The sequence below is a fragment of the Pelodiscus sinensis genome, chromosome 5 (assembly GCF_049634645.1).
Source record: "Pelodiscus sinensis isolate JC-2024 chromosome 5, ASM4963464v1, whole genome shotgun sequence".
Lineage (NCBI taxonomy): Eukaryota > Metazoa > Chordata > Testudines > Trionychidae > Pelodiscus > Pelodiscus sinensis.
In genome coordinates this window covers 9,406,727-9,429,135 of record NC_134715.1, presented here as the reverse complement: position 1 = coordinate 9,429,135, position 22,409 = coordinate 9,406,727, and the positions used below count along the sequence as shown (strand labels likewise).

Genomic DNA, 22,409 nt, shown 5'->3' with positions numbered 1-22,409 from the left:
AAAAGCTACTCTATGAAAGAGAGACCATGCGACTGCACATAGCTGTTCCCTATTTGTCTTCCAAGTTCTATATATTTACTCAGCTTATGTACAAAAACAATTTTTTAAACTACTGTCAGCACGGCAGAGTCAATACAGCAGCAACAAAGCAAGCTGTTCTGCCTCATGCCTCATCAACATTTCTCACATTCTGTATCACAACACAGAACATTAGCAAATTCAGCTGCCCTTCAGAATTTCAGCTCTGTTCAGGAGAAAGCATCTGTGCCTCTTCTGCTCCTTGTGCAGCCGACCTAGGAAAAGAGTTTGGCTTGCCAGGGATGCCCGAATACTCAAATCTAACTGCTCTTTCTGGTTTATGGCTACAGAGCTGACAGCGAGGGATTGCGCGTTGCTCTTTCCATCATCCTACAATATCTACTCCTTTCTCTACTCCACATCCATGGCAGCACAGTTCTAGGGAGTTTTTTCTTAGCTCTAAGCTGCAGTCATTAATTTGTACCACTTGTCTTTGAGAATCAAAGGTGTTAGAAATGGAAAACACACACCTGAATTTTTGTACTATTGCTTCTGGAATGTTAATAAGAAGCAAGTCGATAAATAATAATAGTGATTCCTTCCTCTGGGATCCCCCAGTGCATTCTGTTTGCACTATACCACTTATCTTACTTTGCAAATTCTTCAAGGTAGCACCAGCTTGTATTTTGAATCACTCAAATCCATTATGGGCACTTAAAGATAAATAATGATATATTAATAAGCAAAACCTCTTCTATATATCCCGCCTCCCCCTCCCCGGGAATAAATCACAAGTTTTGAAAACACAACATAAAATGTACCAATTGGTCCAAATGACCAACTTGCATTTAAAATGCACAATCCCCAAAATAAAAAGTATCTGATCTCTATACTTCCTTTGATCTTGAACATCTAATAAAGTTTAACATAAGCCTCCAGCACTGCTCTCTCACACAACAATCTCAGAGTAAATTAGACATGTTTACAAAGTAATAAACAATTCCAGGGTAATTCACAAATCAATAAAACATGATTATTCATCATATGTGCAAACATGTTCCCTGTGGCCTAAACAAAAGGATGATTTAAAGCTGAGACCATATATAAAATTAGGTTCTGGATCAGAATTTCCTTCCCCACACATCAAGGGAGGAAATAAATTTTGGTTCAGCATTTTATATAAAGACCAGCCACAACATTCATAACTAGAACCACATCTGGATTTGACTTCAGTCTGGGATTGTTAGAGCCTGAGACGTTTGTATTCATGCCCATCTCTGGCTACTCTTCGATGAGCTACTAAAGTATGAATGAAAGCGGCGAGGAGTCCTGTGGCACCTTATAGACTAACAGAAGTGTTGGAGCATAAGCGTTCGTGGGCAAAGACCCACTTTGTCACATGCATCTAACGAAGTGGGTCTTTGCCCCTGAAAGCTTAAGCTCCAACACTTCGGTTAGTCTATAAGGTGCCAAAGGACTTCTCGCCGCTTTTGCGGATACAGACTAACACGGCTACCCCTCTGATACTAAAGTATGAATGAGAACTCCATGCTTTAGAATCCTTTCCAGATGAAAGCAGTAAATAATCAGAGGCTGTGTCTACATTGGTACCCCTTTCCAGAAAAGGGATACTAATGTAGACTTTGGAATAGGCAAATCCGTGGGGGATTTAAATATCCCCCGCAGCATTTGCATTAACATGGCTGCCGCTTTTTTCCGGCTTGGGGAAAAGCCAGAGAAAAGCGCCAGTCTAGACGTGATTCTCCAGAAAATAAAGCCTTTTCTGGAGGATCTCTTATTCCTACTTGAAAGGGATCCTTTGGAAAAGGCTTTATTTTCCGGAGAATCACGTCTAGACTGGCGCTTTGCTCCGGCTTTTCCCCAAGCCGGAAAAAAGCGGCAGCCATGTTAATGCAAATGCCGTGGGGGATATTTAAATCCCCCGCGGATTTGCCTATTCCAAAGTCTACATTAGTATCCCTTTTACGGAAAGGGGTGCCAATGTAGACACAGCCAGAATGTATTATTAAAAACCAATACCACTTGTAAGATTCTCAGATCTAGGAATTTCAAAATTATAAAGTGCAAAACAGTTCATTAAATAGGCACACAATTTAGGAGTGGGAAGTTATGAATTTCCCTCTCTACAGTGTTAACCTTCCTTCAGCATCTGAAAACTGTTGGACATGCAGCTTTATCAAGTGGCAGTCTGGTTTCAGTTCACTCTTGCAAGCAACTACTGCAGGGCTTTCCCTCTTGGATATTGTCTCCAGTATATCATTGCTTGTTACAGGAGGAGTCGTGTCAGTGTATTCCATATCTAAAGAGGCACAGCAAATAGAATTACAGAAATGAGGTCTATTTGATGATCCAGGCCATCTCTCTTCAAGTGCAAGATGCACTCCTCTCTCTGATAAAGGACAGATCAGATATTAAACAGGTCAAGCTTGAAGAAGCCAGCATTAAATGAATACAAATGCCAGCTAATCAGGACTTAAATTAGAATCTTGCAGACCAAAGATAGGGACCTAAACTGCATGTGACAAATAGGGTGAAATTTTCAGGAGTCTGACGGAGTTAGGCATGCAACTTCTCTTCAAGGGCAATGAGAATGAGACTAGATCCACAAAAATAGCTGCATCCTTGAAGATGCTGAGGTACCTAGTAAGATTTTTTTCAAAATCACTGAATGAGGTTAGGTTTTTAACCTGTTTAGAGGCTATGGAAACTTCACTGGACACCTACATGCATCTATTAATACCTAAATATCTCTGCAAATTGTGCCCTGCTTTCCCAAGGGCTCCACTGAAAATCCCAGCCTGACTCGTTGTGTACAGAAGGGCTGTTCCTGACAAGGTTATTTTTCACAGTTACGAAGTCTTAGTAACACAGATCCTCCCTACAGCTCTTTGATATTAAATTCTGGACAGAGTGAATAGACAGTTGGAGGTTTTTGCAAGAACAATCGAGTTTGCACATCAGGAAACTGAAAAAATTGAGAGTTCCCAGCACCAAAATTATTCAATAAACCAAAACCAAGTTCTGAGTCATCCCTACAGTTTCATCCTCACTGTAAATAACTAAACTAAAGACACTAAACTGAAAACAACAAATTTTTTATAGTCAAAACAGTTTATCTAGAAATGCTTTCTATGGTGTCATGATTTCCAGCTGTTAAGTTTATACACAGAAAAGGCTTTCAAATATGAAAAAAACATCATACACCCTCCCCCCACTGAATTCAAAACATCACAGAAAATATCTAGACAAAATAGTCCAAATACTATTCCCATTTAATTCACAGGAAGTTTTGGTGTTGATGTCACTGGGAGCAGGAGCAGGCCCCCTGTTTGGTTCCAAAATGGGATTTGTTTTAAGCAGATTTACAAATTGTCCTTTTCTCACAGAGTATCCATGTAACATGAATAATTCAACTCCTTTATTTCTTCATACAGCATCTAACCTAAAAGTCTCAGGGGGTGGCCGTGTTAGTCTGTAACTAAAAAAACCTTTAAAAACAATGGCCCTGTAATACATTAGAGACTATCGAAAATATATAAATACTATCATAAGCTTTTGTGGGCATAACCCACTTCTTCAGATGACAAAACCATCTAACCTAGTTCACCCTTGTCAATAAATTCCAGTCCTGTTAGTATGAATGGATGCTGCTAAGTGCATATCTGTGAGCTTAGTAGGGGTTTCAGAGGGGTACCCGAGTTAATCTGTGTAAATGCTGCTGTTAGGTTGAAAGACAATAGTAAACTGTGGAGAAAAGATGCCTTTTTATTGTGTATGCAGGTTTTTTTTTTCCTGACTGTAGTCTCACACACAATAGGAAAGAGCCAAAATTCCATCCTTACTCTTGCTATTAGCAGCTGTCCTCTTATCACCACAGAGAATTTATCGCACCACCGACAGATGCTGAGATTCTTGAAGCTTGAACTGAAAGCCAAAAACTAAGAGATTCAGTATGTCAAAGAAAGACATGTCAGAGGAAGCAAGTGACATCCACCAAGTGAAGGTCTTTAAAATCCCGACTCCTTCTTAAAATGAGAAGATTGTGTTAAACTCACACATTAACTGAGAGAGGAAACACTGTTTCAAAATGTTTCCCATAAATGAAACATAAATGTTCCCAAGGATTCCTATTATTTTTCTACCCTTAAGACTCTCCCTTCTTGCAAGGCTCTGAATCCTAGTTTCATGTATAAAACTACATTGCTTTCTGGCATATCCAAATACCAAGGAGGACAAAGTAAATTCAGATAATAAGTGTTTTGGGTAATCAAGACAGTAGATGTCAGAGGATAGAACACTGTTTCCGATAATTTTGTTTCAGACAGTCAAAGCTGCACTGTGTATATTTTTTACACAATCATATACACTTGCATGTCTTTTTTCCACCCACATTACACACATATATAGAACACACACATATCATAAACAATAATAATAGAAATGTAGCCGTGTTAGTCAGATGTGAGGAAGTGGGTCTGGCCCACGAAAGCTCATCATCTAATAAACCATCTTGTTAGTCTTTAAAGTGGTACATAGTCCTACATTTTGCTTCATATCATAAACAAATTATACACTTGTATATCACCTCAATACAATTCAATACGCACATTCAGGAGCCCTATAGATAAATGTACATTAACTCCCTGCAAAAAGACACATGTATTTATATACAGGAAAAGAGAAGTAGGAATTTTGTCACAATGTAACAGAGACTGCTCTTTTCTGTAAACATTTGGATTCAAAAAACTAAATCTCCCTGATATTTTCAGCCAAATTGCCATTTTTATCTTCACGATGGTCCAATTATAGATTTCACCTCTGTGAACTGAAAGGCTCTTGTGTAAACCCTGAAGCAAAGCAGAAGTCTCCACCAATGCTAAAAAGATTCCATCAATGGATAAAAACAATCCAATGGTCCCTGTTTTGCACACACAAAATGTATTGTTGAAGAGTCTTATGATGTACCCATTAAAATTAACAGGAGTTTTTACCTTTACTATTGAGTTCAAGGGGGACACAATAAAGCACCAAATCAAGACTATTGTGTATCTAGGAGAATTTGTATAGAACCTTTTTTAAAAAACATGCTGGACAAATCCTGACATCAGTTACACCTGTGTGAATCTGCAGGGAATGGAGCTACTAAGATCACATTCAGGCACCATTAATTGCAAACCCACTGGACTGGTTCCCAACAAAGTTTGTGACTAACTCAACTTTGACTGTTAAAGAAAAATATTAAGCTTGATTCTACAGTGACAGAGTGACATCTGCAGGAAGATTTTAAAAGGAGCGGTTATACCGCTCCTTGTGTAAACAGAGTAACAAATATTAAACAATTATCTTGGACTTAATATTTTTTATAATCAGCTTTCTGATTATAACAGATCAGAAAGAATCACAACTTCTTGGACCAGAAAATTAAAATGCAGCTAAAAACTCATTCCTCCACTGTGCTGTAATAAAATGCAATATAAAGAAACAAAATGAAGAATACTAGAATGTTTTTAATAATTAAATTATTAAAAATGGAAGAATTGTGACAATTTCAATCATTTTCATTCCAGATTTCAAAAGTGAATAATTTTTGTTTATTAAAAAATGTTCCTGAATATTTGAATGAAATGTTTCCAGTCTTCACTGCTTTTATCTTTTTTTCTCTACAGAAAATAGATGCAAAATACACACTGCGAAACATACATTATTAACCAACCAGCTATGGCTACTAAATTCCACACTGTTCTGTAAATCTGTTCCTTAAGATTAAAGATTTTATTATAAATGTATGAGTAGATTAGCCAAAATAGCACAACACTGCAGGTAAAAACTACAGAAAGCAAAATAAAAATTATTAGTTTATGCCTGCAAAACAAAAACTGAACTCAACATGGGAAATTATAATCTCAACAGACAATATAAATCAATTCAATTAATTAAATGTTTTATCACAATCTCATTACAAAGCTAAACTTCCCTACTTCCATAATAATCTGGGCAAGTGATTTTGGTATCAAAATGGAATTATAATTCCTTAAACCCATTACCTCAAATCAATCTTATCTGCCAATGGAATTATGGATCTGTCCCTGGGAGTTTAACCAAACAATTCTACAGAAGAATTCATACAAGTCAACTTAACTACCAAGGAATATCAATGCATTTCAAAGTTATCTTGCCCAGATGATACTCAGAGCAAAGTTTCACCACTGATAAACACATTAAATGCAAAATATGCAGGGAATCACTTTAAAGAGATTCTAATTCCTCTGGAATTTCATCAGTACTGTAAGGTGTTATGCCATTTTAACCAAAGATTTAAATAATGGTAAAACCTTTACCTTACAAGAAAATTCAAAGCTTCTTGCTTTTCTTGTTTCAGAAGCTGCAGATTCTCTTGATAACCAAATGCATGTGAATTTTAGCTTGCTTTCTTTGAAACTGAGGGCTTCTTTTGGGAACTTATAGGTCTAAATTAGTGTAATGAGTGTCTTCAGCCTTAACACTCTCAGCTGAGTTAGTGATTCAGTGTAATTTCCAAACAGACAAGACTTAATTTGTTAGTGAAATGCAAATATACATCACAAATTTTAGTCATTTAGGGAATGACAACTTTCTGAGAAGCATTAACTTAACATAACCAAGTTCTCACTCGGACACCACCACATGTATACAAATAATATTTCTCTCTCATTTGGAACTGATATGAAGATGGGCTCTCCAGCTCAACTTCACATTTGGAATGAGTGTTTTGAGACAAGAGTTCATTCTGATGACCAACTAAAGGTGTATTTATCACAGTATTTTGCTCCTCTTTCCAGGTTTTTCAGCAGGCTTCCTAACTGGAAATAGGGTGCTTATCAGCTACCTAACTGTTTGTTATGCAGTAGAGGGCATTCTCCCCAACCAGTTCTCTTGATCATGGTTTGGCTTCACTGAGCAAGGTGTGGAACACATTTTTATACATCTTTTGCTTGCCCAGTTTCTCTTCCTGGCAAAGGTGATGTGGACCAAAAAAAAGTGACCCATGATTCAGATAAAAATTTGAAATGCCTAACAAGGGTGTGAGTTATGTTTCTTTTCATTATCCTGTGATGAAATGAGCCATGTCCTTTATGACCATTTAATACTTTGTGCCTGGTAAATTCCCTTATCTTTGTGCCAAATATGTCATGCCAATTTGTGTACAACATGCTGGGCTGGTTGTAACTTGGACCCCAAGTGGTTTAACTCTGGACACCAGTCTACTTCCACAAGTAATTTCATCACCTGGCTACTCCCTGGTATCAAATGGGCACAATGGCTTACAAAAGAGATTTTCCACCCTAAAAATTACTGGTTAGTACTACAGGTTGCAGCTCTAAAATCCAGGATTCTCTCGTCTGGTAACATCCGTGGTCAGCGTGGCCGTAGATGTTCCAGCGCGCTGCAGAGGAGTGAGGGGCTGGGAGTCGGAGTGTGGCTCAGTTGGGCTGCGACGGGGGAGCCAGGAGCTGGCACGTGGCTCAGCTAAGCTGCGGAGGATTGGGGGCAGGAGCTGACACACAGCTAAGCTGGGCTGCAAGGGGAGGGGGAAGTCAGGAAGTCTGGGGCAAAGCCAACAGGAAGGAGACCAGCAGCAGGGGCCTGAAATGACTTCCTCTGATCCAGATAAATCCCTCATTCAGGACCAGTTAGGGTGCTGAATCAGAGAAGTCCAATCTGTATGAACCTCTTGGTCCTACAGTCAAATCTATGTGAATCTGCCTGTGTCAATAGAGTTCCAGGACTGGAGTCCTGCATGCATGCATTTTCTTCCAAAAAATCTTCCAAAGTGACCTCGCAATTCCTGTTGCCAAAGGGACATCCATGCGGTACACCATTCAACGTGAGAAAACCAGCAGGCCAAACTTAAGATTAAGAACATAGAATAGGGAACAGTAAACTCAGCTGCAAACTAAAGAAGCAGAAAAACATGGTTTTTGGAAGGTAAAGCATATTTGCTGAGTTAAACAAAAGGGCTCCATAACCTTACTATGCAGATTCAGTAAAAATGGCAAGGGATGAATAATACTAGAATAGAGGAGCACCTACAGAGTGACTGCTTTTTTTCTCAGTTCACATCATTGGGTTATTGGCCTTGACTTTTTCAGAAATATTTCTGCTCCCAGCTGAACAACAGCTGGTGAAGTAGGGATCTATTAGGCTGTGTCCAGACTCAGGGGGTTTTTTTGAAAAAAGTAGCCTTTTTTCAAAAATACATCACCTGCGTCTAGACTGCAGCTGTGTTCTTTCGAAATTAAATCGAAAGAACGCGGCTTTTCTTTCGACGGCGGTAAACCTCATTTCATGAGGAAGAACGCCTTTTTTCGAAAGTGCTCTTTCGAAAAAAGGCGTTCTTGAATGCCAACAGGGCTTTTTAGAAAGAGAGCATCCAGACTCACTCGCTGCTTTCTTTCGAAAAAGCGGCTTGCTTTTTTTAAAGTACTGCTTGCAGTCTAGACGCTCTTTTTCGAAAGAGGCTTGCAGTCTAGACATAGCCTTAGTGGCCAGAGCAGAGGAAAATTGAAAGGGAAGCCAAGGGGAAAGAAGCAAAGAGAAGAGGAGCAGCAAAACATTTAAGCACATGCTTAAATTTTACGTGCCACTAAGAATCAATTCACTTTATTAGAACTTAAGTTCATGTTTAAGTGCCTTGAGTATAAAGATGGGATTATTCAGGTGCTTAAACATATGCTTAGGTCTTTGTTGAATTGGAATCCCTATGACCAAGCCTTATGGGTGTCTTGCTTTATTAGGTTCCTAAAACTCACTAAAGAAAATATAGATCCAGGTCAGCTGGTAGCTAAAGAATCACAACCTGGTAAAACAACTGCTGTTTCAGTGGTCCCCATGTCATGAAAAGTAGGAGGAACATGATGCAATTTCAGAACATTCCAATAAAACATGCATAATTTATTAGTGGAAACATATGAGAGTTGTTGTGTGGCTGGAACTAATTAGCTGGTGGAACCAAATGAAATAAACATGGAAAAGTATAATATTTGGGGTTATATAGTGCTGCTGATTATATAATACCTTTGTAATTTATAAGACTACAGCATCTTGTTCCTTGCTGTCAATAGATTTAAAGTAGCCGGAATCCTGAGCTTTTTATTTCACAGAGCAAATTTCTCTGTAGTGGAAAAATCTTTCAACTTGCAAAGACATTTTAGTGGAGTATTTTTCTCATATTTGCTCAGAAAGATCAAAATGAGGCAGGTAGATTGTAAGAAATCAGCAGTGTATGTTAACAGGGAAAAAAATTTTGTCCATTATTTTAATTTTAAAGTTTATGATTATGGGACCAGATCGTCAGATTTCAAACGAATCAGCATAATTCGTTTGAAATCAATGGAGCTATGCTGATTTACAGCAGCTCAAAATCTGATCCACAATCCTTTTGAAAAATGAGACAAAGCAATTCTTTAGAAGACTTCTATTTATTGCAAGATTTTTGCCTTGGTCATTGTTCATTTAATACAGCGTACACTGGAATAAAGGAAGTACTAAAACTGCAGAACATTTTCAATATTCACACTAATTAACCAATACAGGGAGAACCAGTAAGAAGGGTTTCATTCATAAATGTGCTAAGAGACGCCTCCTATTAAATACTTTACATCAACTCTCATTGCTTTCAGTGAGAATTGGAGGCACTCATCTCTTTGCTGCATCAGGCCCATCATTTAACAAGACAGGCAGTTTGGTGCACAGTGCAACTTGGTCTGTATTGAAGTCTCAACATTCATGTTCATAAAACTGCTACAGCACTTGCATGTGTTAGTGTTTGCACAAGTTTGAGTAATTTTTTTCTGTTAAATAAAATATTTTCTCAACAAAATATCACCATAGGTTAATGTCTACAGTACATGTTTTTCAAGTATCAGAGGGGTAGCCGTGTTAGTCTGAATCTGCAAAAGCGACGAGGAGTCCTGTGGCACCTTATAGACTAACTGAAGTGTAGGAGCATAAGCTTTCGTGGGCAAAGACCCACTTCGTCAGATGCATGTAGTGGAAATTTCCAGAGGCAGGAATAAATAGCACATATTTTGTATATTCTCAAGGCAATGACTATTGTAATTTTTAAAATAAGCATTTTTTCAATGACCCCATTTTGATAAAAAAAAATCAACTCCTGCTAATTTCATGTATCTGAAAAATGAAAATACACCTATTTTCATGCTTTGGAATAGTCACAGCTGTGCAAAAGATTTACATGGGGACCGTACATCATGGAAACCCAATCTTTAGAACTTCAAGTGTCCTGACCTTGTACTGGTCCCTTTCACAGAGGTGAATTTCACACTCTGAGAATGGCTCTGATCTAACACATTTCTTTTTTAAACATACTGTCAAAATGTTTAATTAACTTACCTTATAAAATCACTATATGCCATTGTTATTATTAGTCAATAGAGTAAATTTTACTAATAAAACTGAGAGAGTGAACAAAAAGAGGCCTATCCCTCAAACAGACATATGTCTTTTTACTTTGATAAGGAATCCCATTTACTTCTCTCAATTACCAATTGATTTCTCCCTGTACATGCTCACTTCTTTCCTTCTGCCTGCACTGGCTCTGCCTTCATTGGCTTCTTCATTCTTTGCTCACTGTCCCCTTTTCCTTAGTACAGGGATGGAGAACTTCAGGCTAGCTTGCCTGGATCCAGCCCCTGAGACTCAGGGCCTCCCTCCAGCATTGGGGAGTCTGCACTGGCACTCTCTCGCCCCCCCCCCCCCCACACACACACACCCCACTGGGGCTGGAGCACAGAAAATCGATTAGACTGGGCACCCCTAGGCTCTGGTGTGGAAGAGGAATGTGGGAAGCTGACTTTTTCCTTCTCAGAAATTGAAAGGGAGAAACTTACTGAAGAGGTGACATGGATAGCAGTTTGGACTGTAATTCCCCAACTGATGCACCCTGTATGGCTACTAAACCTGCAAACCTTCCCCTATAGCAGCATGAATAGACACTTGTTTGGGGCATCTTCCCACTGAACTAAGACAGTCAACAGGAATGTGCAAGGAAAGCTGAATGCAACTATGCAGGGAATGGTACTGAGGGGGTGAAAGGGGGAAAAGGAAGATGCAACAAATCACTGGAAGGCACTGAAATCAACAGCAAAATTCCCATTCACAACAATGGGAGTAGAAAAGGGTCTTAAATGCCTAAGAACCTATATGCACTAATCATGCAAGGGAACTCAATATTGATTTATGTGCTGCTAGTAATATTTAACCAAATAACTATAGAATACATTCTTTGGGAGGCTACTGACTAAAGTCATAATAAGTGATGCGACATGACTAGTAAGAAAAAATATTTAGTTTTAATGGGAAAGGCAGGTAATCTTTTAAAATATATATATTTGTGTTTATATGTGCTAGAATATTATATGTATAACATAATTTGCTCTTTACCTAAAGAGAGTGAAAAACTAATCTTGAGAACCTAAAATTAGCCACTCTCACACACTACAGAAGATAACAAATAGTCAGGTAGCACTTTATAGACCAGTGGTCACCAACCAGTCGATTGGGATCTACTGGTAGATCTTGGAGCCTCTGACAGGTGATCCTGAAAGGTTTGGCCAAGAGGCTATCAAGTGCTGGCACTTCAGCTGCCCCTTTCCCAACTGCTGTGCATCTCCTGCCCTTTGCCTTGGAGCTCCCCCCCCCGTCCCCCCCGCCGGGAGCCTCCTGCTTTCTGTGCCAGTGGGATGGGTTTTCTGGATCAGGTGCTATATATAAGAGTTGGTCCTTCCTTCCCTAGTAGTTTAGATCCTCCGATTTAGCTCACACTCACACCCCCACCCTCCGCCCCAGCCTGATGAAAGGGAGTGTGGATGAGCAAGAGAGGGAGGGCAGGGGCAGGGCTTCAGAGAAGGGGAGGAAGGAGGCAGGGCAAGGGGATTTATATTTGAGGTAATCTTGGATTGCACTTAAATTCAAAAAGCGCTCTCGTGCTCAAAAAGGTTGGAGACCACTGTTATAGACTAACAAAACATGTAGATGGCCTCATGTGCTTTTGTGGGCACAACCCACTTCTTCAGATGACCGGAGTGTAAGATGACTGTCAACATTAGACAGTACAAGGCTGCCAACTGCCAGAGAATAGACAATAAATGGTCTGCCGGCACTAGTAAGCTTCCTAAAAGAAACATGTCATGCCAGGGAGCACAGACCAAAAAATCTACAGCCCAGGCCCTCTAGAGAACTTGGGGAAATGAACCGGAATAGAGATGCAGCCGTGTTAGTCTGGTGTAGCTGAAACAAAAGACGGGATTATGTAGCACTTTAAAGACTGACAAGAGGGTTGATTAGGTGATGCGATTTCGTGGGCCAGACCCACTTCTTCAGCTCACGATAGCGCATCACCTAATCAACCCTCTTGTTAGTCTGGTGTAGCTGAAACAAAAGACAGGACTATGCAGCACTTTAAAGACTAACAAGAGGGTTGATTAGGCGTGAGCTGAGGAAGTGGGTCTGGCCCACGAAAGCTCATCACCTAATAAACCCTCTTGTTAGTCTTTAAAGCGCTGCACAGTCCTGTGTTTTGGGGGGGGGGGAGACTTGCTTCTTAGGCCCACAGCCCTGCGGGGGGTTGGATCCCCATGAGCATCCCTCGCTGGATCAGAGGACCCACTCGCCCATGTCGCCCCCGACCCAGCAAACCTGTCGCGCACGAACGAAACACGCGAGGTCCAGGCTAGATCAGCCGGCTCCAGCCCTTCACCCGGGGCGGAAACTCCCGGCACCGCCCCGCGCAACCAGCCCGCACCTGCCCCCCCCCGCCGCCGCCGCCGCCGCCGCCCGCGCAGGCAGCCCCGCCCCCTCCCGGCAGCCCCGGGGCGGCGAAGGGCGCCGCGGGCGGGAAAAACAAAACTCCCCCCCGCCCCGCCCCGCCTCGCCTCGCTTCGCTTGGGGGCGGTGCCCACGCTAGGCCCAGGGGAGAGCGGCGCAGCCCGGCGGGGGGAGGGGTCCGACTCCTCCCTGTTGCCGGGAGACGGCAGAGCTGGAATCAAGAGCCCCGCACTGCCGCCGCCGCTTTGGGCCGCCTGCGCGCGCCGGCGTCCGTTGGGCTGGCGACGTCACAAACCTGCGACTTCCCCTCCACCCCCCCCCCCCCCCGCCTCGGAGCGGAGCTTGGGGCACTTTGGCCGCGGCGACTCGGGCCGGCGCGTGTGCACGTGCGGGGTGTCCTTCCGGGTGGCGCGTCGCGCAGTAAGGACGCCATCCGCGCGCCTGCGCCCCCGCCCGCTCAGCTGGCGGCGGGGCCGGAGCCGGCCGGCGAGGAAGTGGCTGGTTCCTCCCTGTCAGCTGCCGCCACCGCCCCCGGGATGCGCGGGGGGCCCGACCGGTGAGCAGGGGGAAGGGCAGCGGGCCGCTCCCTGGGCCCAGGCTCCGCCCAGCCGGGGGGGGCCCCGAGCCCCTCTAGCGTCGGTTTAAATGGGGGGGGGGGGGGCTGGGGACTCCCCTTCCGGGGCGCTGCGCTCGCGGCCTGTCACCCCCCCCCCCCCGCGCCGCCACCTGCCTTGTAGCGCGAAGCCCTTAACTCCCTCCCCCCCCCCCCCCCCCCCGTGAGGGGGCAGCCTAGGGCTGAATCGCGGCCAGGGCTTGGCTGGACACTGGGACAGTGGAGGGTTGGTGCTCACCTGTTCCTGGTGCTTCACGGGCTGCCCCTGCCAAGACCGGCTCTACATCACTGCGGCTGTGTCTACACCGGCATGAATTTCCAGAAATGCTTAACACGGAATACTATTCCGTTTTCAGTTTTTCCGGAAAAGGAGCGTCTACATTGGCAGGCTGCTTTTCTGGAAAAGCCCTTTTTCCGGAAAAGCGTCTGTGGCCAATGTAGACGCGCTTTTCCGGAAAAGACTACTGGGCTGTCTACACTGGCCCTTTTCCGGAACAGTGTTCTGGAATAAGGACTTATGCCCGAGCGGGAGCAGAATAGTTTTTCCAGAATAGCGGCTGATTTTGTACAGTAGAGCATCGTTGCTTTTCTGGAAATTCAAGGGCCAGTGTAGACAGCTCACAGCTTATTCCGGAAAAGCGGCTGATTTTCCAGAATAAGTGGCCCAGTGTAGACACAGCCTGCAGGTCACTTGGCCCACAGTGTCGTGAGAGGTGCGATTCTGTGCCCTCTTCCCACTCGTTTTGTAAATGCAGTTGGTAAGACAATTTTGCCTGGCACGTATCGGATAGTAACACAGGAGGGGGATTTGCTTGGAAAGGGGCAGTTCCTGTCTACAGAAAGATACATTGTCGCTGCTTAATTTTGTGATGCTGGATTTGTTTCTACCTGTGACAAAAGCTCTGTAAGTGATTCAGCAAATTATGTTTTGTTTTTCAGGCGTACTGTAACAGAGATCAGATGCCTTGAGCATACTTAGACGTTCTGGTCAGTCTTGCCTTAGCTGTTGGCGGTGACGTTATCACCATGCATCAGAAGCTTTTGAAGAGTGCCCATTACATCGAACTAGGAAGCTACCAGTACTGGCCTGTTCTGGTACCTCGGGGAATCCGCTTGTATACCTATGAGCAGATTCCTGTGTTCCTTAAGGATAATCCATATATTACAGATGGCTACAGGGCTTATCTTCCTTCTAGGCTGTGTTTAAAAAGGTAACATAGGTTGATTGGCATGTTTAAAAGCAAGATTCATGCTTTTCCTAACTTTTGAATGTTTGCTACAATCATGATTATCAGTTCTACACACCACTTTCTGAATATCTGTTCTTTTTTCTTTTAGTCTGTTCATTTTATCCAATGAGACAGTAAACATCTGGAGTCACTTACTGGGCTTTTTCCTTTTCTTCACTCTGGGCATATATGACATGACTTCTGTATTACCTTCAGCGAGTGCCTCTAGAGAAGATTTTGTTATCTGTTCTATTTGCCTCTTCTGCTTCCAAGTAAGTTTTTTATAAATTAGTTTTGAAAATCTTTTAAAATACTTGTGACTGTAATTTTTCAACATTTTCAGGATCATAATTGTTTAGTTCAACCTTCATAGATTTGATCGAAATAGAGAAAAAAATCTGTGTGAATAGGGAAATGTTAAATATGTAGTTCTTTTATGGAAGAACAGCAGAACTAACAAACTACCAGTACATCTGGATTTGGGGTAAAAAAATTAGTCTCTAAAAAACCTATATTTGAGAAAGTATTAAACCTTCAGCAGTTTTATCACCTATGCTTCAAAATATATCTACGCAGAGGTTTAGTAATAGTACTTGGCTACACAGTATGCCAAACCACTACTTGATTTCAACCAGGCTAGGGAAAAATATGGATTTAAACTGTAGTCATTTGACTAAGAAGTATAGTTGTCCAAATATTTTCCACCTACATGGTCTGATATAGTATGAAGCACAGATGGCTGCTAAATTTTTCCCTCTAGCTGTGTTCAAAGTTGTTGGGAAAGTAAGTAATTTATTTAATCTATTGTTCAGTGGCATTTACAAGTACACTGGAAGATCTTCCAGCAGCACTTACAAGCATACTGGAAGGTCTTTCAGCTTTGATCTAACATGCAGAGCAGCTAAATTGCTGATAGAATTGTAATAAGGAATGGGGGAACCATGTCCTGAAAAGTATTGAGCATCTTCAACCCCTCTTGGATTCAGGTTCCTAAATAATTACATTTCACTTGTTTGGATTGTTTTTTGACTGTTATTGAATAATGACTAATAGAATGTTTCCTAGCTTAATTCCTAGTCCATTGCTTCCCAGTTCAGCAGGAACTGTTAATGTAGCATTCCAGTGCTATATACTCTACATTTCTCAACAGCAACCTCTCTTGACTATATGTAAGCTTCAATAACTTTTTTTAAAAAGAGGAACATGAGGAATATAGAAAACTCCTTGAGAGAGTGAAGATTTTTTTCCACACAACAATCTATGCACCTCAAGGAGATAAGATTTTAAACTGAAATGATTTTTCTTGTGTGCTGGTAATTCAAGGTTGAAACTCAGGACTGTCACTCCAACCTTAAGTGTATCTATCCTGTTTTGAAGCATGTAGGATATGAAATGTTACATACCCTTTGAACCCCCACTAATGCTTGAGCGCACAGTGTTATGAGACTCAGATAAAAGTTGGAATCTGTTTGAGCCTCCTTGTGAGGGAGTGTGCAAGTTTGAGGAATTTAATATGAACTCTCTGCAGTGATGGATAGCTAATGATATGTGAGGAAGAGAAAGCAACCTATCCAGTTGCTGTAGTAACAGTGAAGTGTAAAGGAATGGTCATTTTTACTGTTTCCCTCACAGTGTTTTGGCAAATGAAAATTTTGGACAATTGCTGAACTGAGAGATTTTTCCATGGATGCCTGATCCTTTGCTACTTACTTGTCAATGTTTCATGCTGCAGATTACATGTAAAGGGTCACAGACTATTGATGATACATGTGATCTAGTTTGGCAAATGCTATCCCAAAGTAAGTGAGATCAACACCAATGAAACCAGTCAGATTCTATTTAATTTCACTCTGTTCTATCAGATGGGCATAGACACAAACTCCTCTTAGGTGTGGATGAAAGATTTTTCCTCACCAGCCCGAAGGAAAGGTGTGTGGACTAAGATGTGCCACAGACGCACACTCACATACCCTTTCCTTCCCAGCAGAGTCAAATGTATCAGTCACTCACTTGCCAAAGTCATTATGAAATATGGGCTCCCCACATGAGCAAAGAGTGAAGAGAGGCTAGTGTTCTCTTGCTCTTCCCATCAGCCAGAGTTTGAACTGGGTAATTAGGAAAGACGGTGTCCATTTACCCTGTTAGAAATATCAACAAGGAGGAAGTCACTATGGGTGTGTTTAGACTACATCCCTCTTTAGACAGAGGGATGTAAATTAGACATTTCGAAATTGCAAATGAAGCCGGGATTTGAATTTCCCATGCTTCATTTGCATAATGGCGGCCACAGGTTTTTCCCGAAATGGGGCTGTGATAGAAAAATGGCAGTTTAGATGGGGATCTTTCAAAAATAAAACCCTTTTTCTAAAGATCCTGTACTCCTCAAAAAATGAGGTTTACAGGATCTTTTGAACAAGTCTTCTATTTTCAAAAGATCCGCATCTAAACTGCAGTTTCTTTCAAAAGAGTGCTTTTTCAAAAGAGCGCCTTTTCAAAAGAGCGCCATGACAAATATGCAAATGAAGCGTGAGAAATTCAAATCCCAGCTTCATTTGCAATTTCGAAGTGTCTAATTTACATCCCTCTGTTGAAAGAGGGATGTAGTCTAGACACACCCTACGTCGTAGATGACTTGTTAAATTTTTCAAACCATGGCTGTTGAAGACCACTTAAGAAGGCCAGACTGATTCTTTTTAAAAGGACAAACGGAAGGGACAAATCCTGGTACCAGCATAAATGAACTGCACATTGAATACATCTGGGGTGATGAAATCCTCTTTCTCCAAACTGAAAAATAGCAGTAGCGCTGCTTTACTCCAGGTGTTGCAGTGGGCCTACCTCTTTTCCCTCCTCATCTCTACATGTGGTAGTTTGGCCAATGGATCCAGCAGGTGCTCACCCAAACCACCTATCTGTACTGAAGCACAAGGAGCTCCTGCACACTTACCCTGCTGACTTACATATCTTCCTGCTTCCTTACTTCACGTTGATTGGACTGCCACTCAGGCCTTTTGTGTTGGGCAGGATTTTTCCTTAACGTCTGTTGACCCTTCTCCAACCAGCTTGGTTTGGTCTCAGCTGGCTGTTTCATCATTGGTAGGCAATGTAATTTCCTGACACTCGTCAGTAGTGTGAAATATGTAACAGCATCCAAAGGTTATTTCTGTGCTGACAGTTTCATAGACTGAGCCTGATGCTTTTTCTGCTTTGATTTTTATGTAGCTATCCACTAGACTTTAAAGAAATTAACATGGATTTGTTTGAATATTTGTATAGGTCTGTATGCTTTGCTCAGTAGGATATCATCTTTTCTGCTGTCATCGTTCAGAGAAGACTAGCCGCCGATGGATGGCATTAGATTACGCAGGAATTTCCATTGGGATCCTGGGCTGCTACGTATCAGGAGTGTTTTATGCATTTTACTGTAATAATGTAAGTTTTAATGTGCTTCTTATGCAGAAAAGTGAACATTTCATATCTGATGTGATGCAGACGTGATTCTGGGATGCATTAACAGGAGTGTTGTGAGCAAAGACACAAGAAGTCATTCATCCGCTCTACTCTGTGCTGATTAGGCCTCAATTGGAGTATTGGGTCCAGATCTTGGCACCACATTTCAAGACAAATGTGGAGAAATTGGAGAAGGTCCAGAGAAGAGCAGCAAAGATGATTAAAGGTCTAGAAAACGACCTATAAGGGAAGACTGAAAGAACTGGGCTTGTTTAGTTTAGAAAAGAGGGGACATGATAGTGGTTTTCAAGAATCTAAAAGGGTGTTATGAGGAGGAGGGAGAAAAATTGTTCTCCGTGGCCTCTGATGATAGGACAAGAAGCAATGGGCTTAAACTGCAGCAAGGGAGGTTTAGGTTGGACATCAGGAAAAACTTCCTACCTTACCAGAGTGGTTAAACACTGGAATAAATTACTTAGGGGGGTTGTGGAATCTCTATCACTGGAGATATTTAAGAGCAGGTTAGACAGACACCTGTCAGGAAGGATCTAGACAGCGCTTGGTCCTGCCATGAGGGCATGGGACTAGACTTGATGATCTCTCGAGGTTCCTTCCAGTTCAAGTGTTCTATGATTCTGACCTGTCTGGCCTTATCCAGCTGGTTTCTCGTACTCCAGGCAAGAAGTTAGTTGCACAACATGCAAGCAGTGCAGAATCAACTGAGTAGTAATGGGAACTGCAGTTCTTTCAAACTTCAGTAAACCTTTCCCATGAAAAATAATTAGTTGAACGATCTGCTATAGAAGATCATTAAAACCTGGGTTTTATTGCTTCCAGAATTGTTGAACACATCAAGCTGGCTCAGACATGAGCACATAATTCAAAACAATTTAGCATTACTGGCCTCCTAGCTGAGCCGCGTTATTTGAACTTACTGGCTGGCTTACATGTGGCAAAAACACAGTTAGTTTCCTTTCTGCCCCAAATTGCTGGTTCTTATTGGAAATAAAAAGGGGGTTTGGTAGGAATGTCATTGTGTAGATGACTGCATGATTAACAAATAATCCTGGGCTTATTGGTTAATCTTGTCAACTACACGCATTTCCCCTCCTCACTCGGCTGCCTCTGTATCAGAGACAGCAAGGTGAGGAGGGGAGCATGAGCCAGTGCCTGGGAAAAGATTACTTAAAAGCCAGCTCCCACAAGCACTGGATCCATCCCACTGCTGCCCCTGATAAAGAGGCAGCAGTATGGAGAGTGAGGCAGATGGGCTGCGACCAGTACACATGGGGAACCGGCCTTCATGCAGGCTCCTCTTGTGTGGCAGCTCCATGGACCTGCCTGCTTTCCCCCTTGCTGCTTTCTAGAGAGGCAGTGGGGGGAGGGGAAGCAGGCAGGAGCTGGTACTGCAGGGAGCTGGCTTAGAAACCATTTCTCCCCCAGCACCAGCTCCATGGTGCTACCTGCTTCCTCCTTTCTCCATACTGCTGCCTCTTTCAGAGTCAGCAGCACAGGGAGAGGGCAGGAGAGGCTGCCTCAAAACAGCCTCTGTCTGCAGTGGGCCTCTGTCTGTCTCCAGGGACAGAGGTTGCTCTGCATCCTACAGAGCAGCCTTCGTCTGCGGTGGACCTGGACGGAGGCTGCTCCCTGCGGGCAGAGGCTGCTGCCATCCCGCACTGCTGCCTCTATCAGGGATTTCTCCGGGAGTGGAGCTGGGAGCATACTGGCTGCTGGCTGCACCCCCGAGGACTGTCAAATAGTCATGTAACCGCTAAGATTTTATACAGTTACCCAACTATTCAATTATACAGTATTTAACATCCCTACTTTTTGGAAGGCATCCTGGATACACCTCTCCCCAAAGGCACTGGGTTTTTTTTGCAGCTCATCGGGTAACCTCAAATCGCTTTGTTGAAAAGGAACAGTGGTTTGGAACAGGCCAGGATCCAGAAGGCAGGAAGTGCCTAAGGGTGGGGCAAGGACAGGAGCTGGGATTAGGCAAGAGAAAAGAAAGGAGAATGATTGAGAAATTAGCCTAGTAATCACTCCTCTCCTTTCTAAAATGTTTACACAGGCAGGAGTTTGGGGGAAATTACTGCTTCCCTAGGGACCTTTCAGAGTAGTGGTGTTTAGGATGGTCTGGACTCTGGAGCCTATCTTCTCTTGATCCTCCATCTGTATGTGTGTAAGAAAGGGGAAAGTAGTTTCCCACCAAACCCTTATGTTGGCTTATCCAGGGTAGGCTTGTGCAACTTAGTAGTTTGCTGCATTGATCATACATTATGTAATGTGTCTGAATCTGGCAATAGAACCAGTTCTAGCCAGTTAAACTAGTGCAGGAGCAAACTTGATGCATTTTAGGGCATGCAAGAGTTTTTGTAATTTACAATATGTTGAAAAGTGTGTGGAAGAAACAACAGTTAGCCTTTGCTACATTTGATTTCAGTTTAACTTTGTACATTTTCTACCACTGGTGCTACCTTCATGCCCACCAAAGCAGAAAAAAACAAAGACTTTTTCTCCTTTTTCCAGTACTGGCGCCAGATATACTTGATCACTGTGCTTGCTATGATCCTTGCAGTATTCTTTGCTCAGATTCATCCCAGCTACCTCACTCAACAGTGGCACAGACTGCGCTCCGTCATCTTTTGCTCTGTCTCTGGCTACGGCGTCATTCCTACTATCCACTGGGTTTGGCTCAATGGAGGAGTCAGTGCATCTATTGTGCAGGTAAGCTGAAAAGCAGACAAGGTTCCTCTGCTCCTCTTCCTCCCCATGTTTGTAATAAAGACTATTTGTTTCATGCTTCTAAGTGGCTTTAGCTAATGCTGAGCTGAATATTCAATGTTCTGGATGGGAAACTAAAAACAAAATGTATCCATTAAATTTGGTTTACAACACACTACTTACACCTGCCTCATGAGAAAAGTAAATATAATATAGCACAACTGTGACCCTAGAGGACACACTTCTAGGATGCAACAACCTGTGTGAAGTCAGTGTGTTGCCTGCCTCAAGATGGTTGGGGTGTGCAGAGTCAAGTCCGCATAGTAGGAAATAGTAGTCTAGGTAAGTATCAGAGGGGTAGCCGTGTTAGTCTGAATCTGCAAAAGCGGCAAGGAGTCCTGTGGCACCTTATAGTAATATATGCCATCATGTGCCAACAATGCTCCACTGCTATATACATTGGCCAAACTGGACAGTCCCTACATAAAAGAATCAATGGACACAAATCAGATATTAGGAATGGCAACATACAAAAACCTGTAGGGGAACACTTCAATCTCCCTGGACACACAATTGCAGATCTAAAAGTAGCCATCCTGCAGCAAAAACACTTCAGGACCAGACTTCAGAGAGAAACTGCTGAGCTACAGTTCATCTTCAAGTTTGACACAATCAACTCAGGATTAAACAAAGACTGTGAATGGCTCGCTAACTACAAAAGCAGCTTCTCTTCTCTTGGAATTCACACCTCCAGATCAGCTACTAGAAGTGGGCCTTATCCTCCTTGATTGGATCCCCCTCGTCATCTCCAGCCTGATTCTGGCCTGCATATTTATACCTGCCTCTGGAAATTTCCACCACATGCATCTGACGAAGTGGGTCTTTGCCCACGAAAGCTTATGCTCCTACACTTCAGTTAGTCTATAAGGTGCCAGAGGACTCCTCGCTGCTAGTCTAGATAAGGTGCAGAATCCTCTTGCTTTCCCACCCCTGAAATTGGTGGGAGGTAGCGGCCAGATTCTGACTCTAGTCTTCTCCTGGAGCAGAATCTGACTTGCAGTTTGTGGCAAAGCCAGAAGTGAGCCTTATAAATACACACTTAACTTTGCCTTTTAAGTAACCCATAGGTTATTCATACTTCAATAATTTCATAATGTTTGTAGTCATCAACTGGCTAGAAAAGTAGCCTATTGTTAAAGGTTACCCAACCCTGAGAAGCAAACGGTATAGCAGAGGGAGAAACATTCCTGTCTTAGGGTAAAACAGTAGTTGTAACAGTTATATAATTAACTAGACACTGATGACACCCTACCTTGATGCTAATCTCTGCAGGTTCTTGTACTGGCACTTTAATGGACTTTAGGTTGCGATGGGTAATAAACAGCCCATAGGCTAGACGTGGTTTGCCAGGGTTAACCCCGGTAAGTGGTCAATGCTTTATTTACCTGCATGGTTGCTGGCACAGCCATTCGCAGCTCCTGTTGGCTGTGGATCACTGTTCCCGGCCAATGGGAGCTGTGGGAAGC

General features: G+C 42.6%; 1 protein-coding gene and 1 long non-coding RNA gene across 5 annotated transcripts in view; one reads left to right on the top strand and one right to left on the bottom strand.

Moving 5' to 3' along the window:
• LOC112544947 (uncharacterized) overlaps positions 1-7,036 on the bottom strand; it is a 253,811-nt gene extending 246,775 nt beyond the window's left edge. For both annotated transcript variants that reach the window (XR_012903973.1, XR_012903972.1), the window contains exon 1: positions 6,378-7,036. This is a non-coding gene — a long non-coding RNA (uncharacterized LOC112544947). The remainder of the gene's footprint in view (positions 1-6,377) is intronic.
• A 6,143-nt stretch (positions 7,037-13,179) lies between these two features.
• Positions 13,180-22,409, top strand: part of PAQR3 (progestin and adipoQ receptor family member 3) — a 28,832-nt gene continuing 19,602 nt past the window's right edge. For 2 of the 3 annotated variants that reach the window (XM_075929465.1, XM_075929466.1), the window contains exons 1-5: positions 13,180-13,420; positions 14,417-14,688; positions 14,816-14,978; positions 17,983-18,138; positions 20,689-20,886. In XM_075929465.1, the coding sequence (XP_075785580.1) occupies positions 14,504-14,688; positions 14,816-14,978; positions 17,983-18,138; positions 20,689-20,886 (702 nt within the window). In that variant the 5' untranslated portion in view covers positions 13,180-13,420; positions 14,417-14,503. The remainder of the gene's footprint in view (positions 13,421-14,416; positions 14,689-14,815; positions 14,979-17,982; positions 18,139-20,688; positions 20,887-22,409) is intronic. The other variant, XM_075929464.1, reaches the window with a different exon arrangement.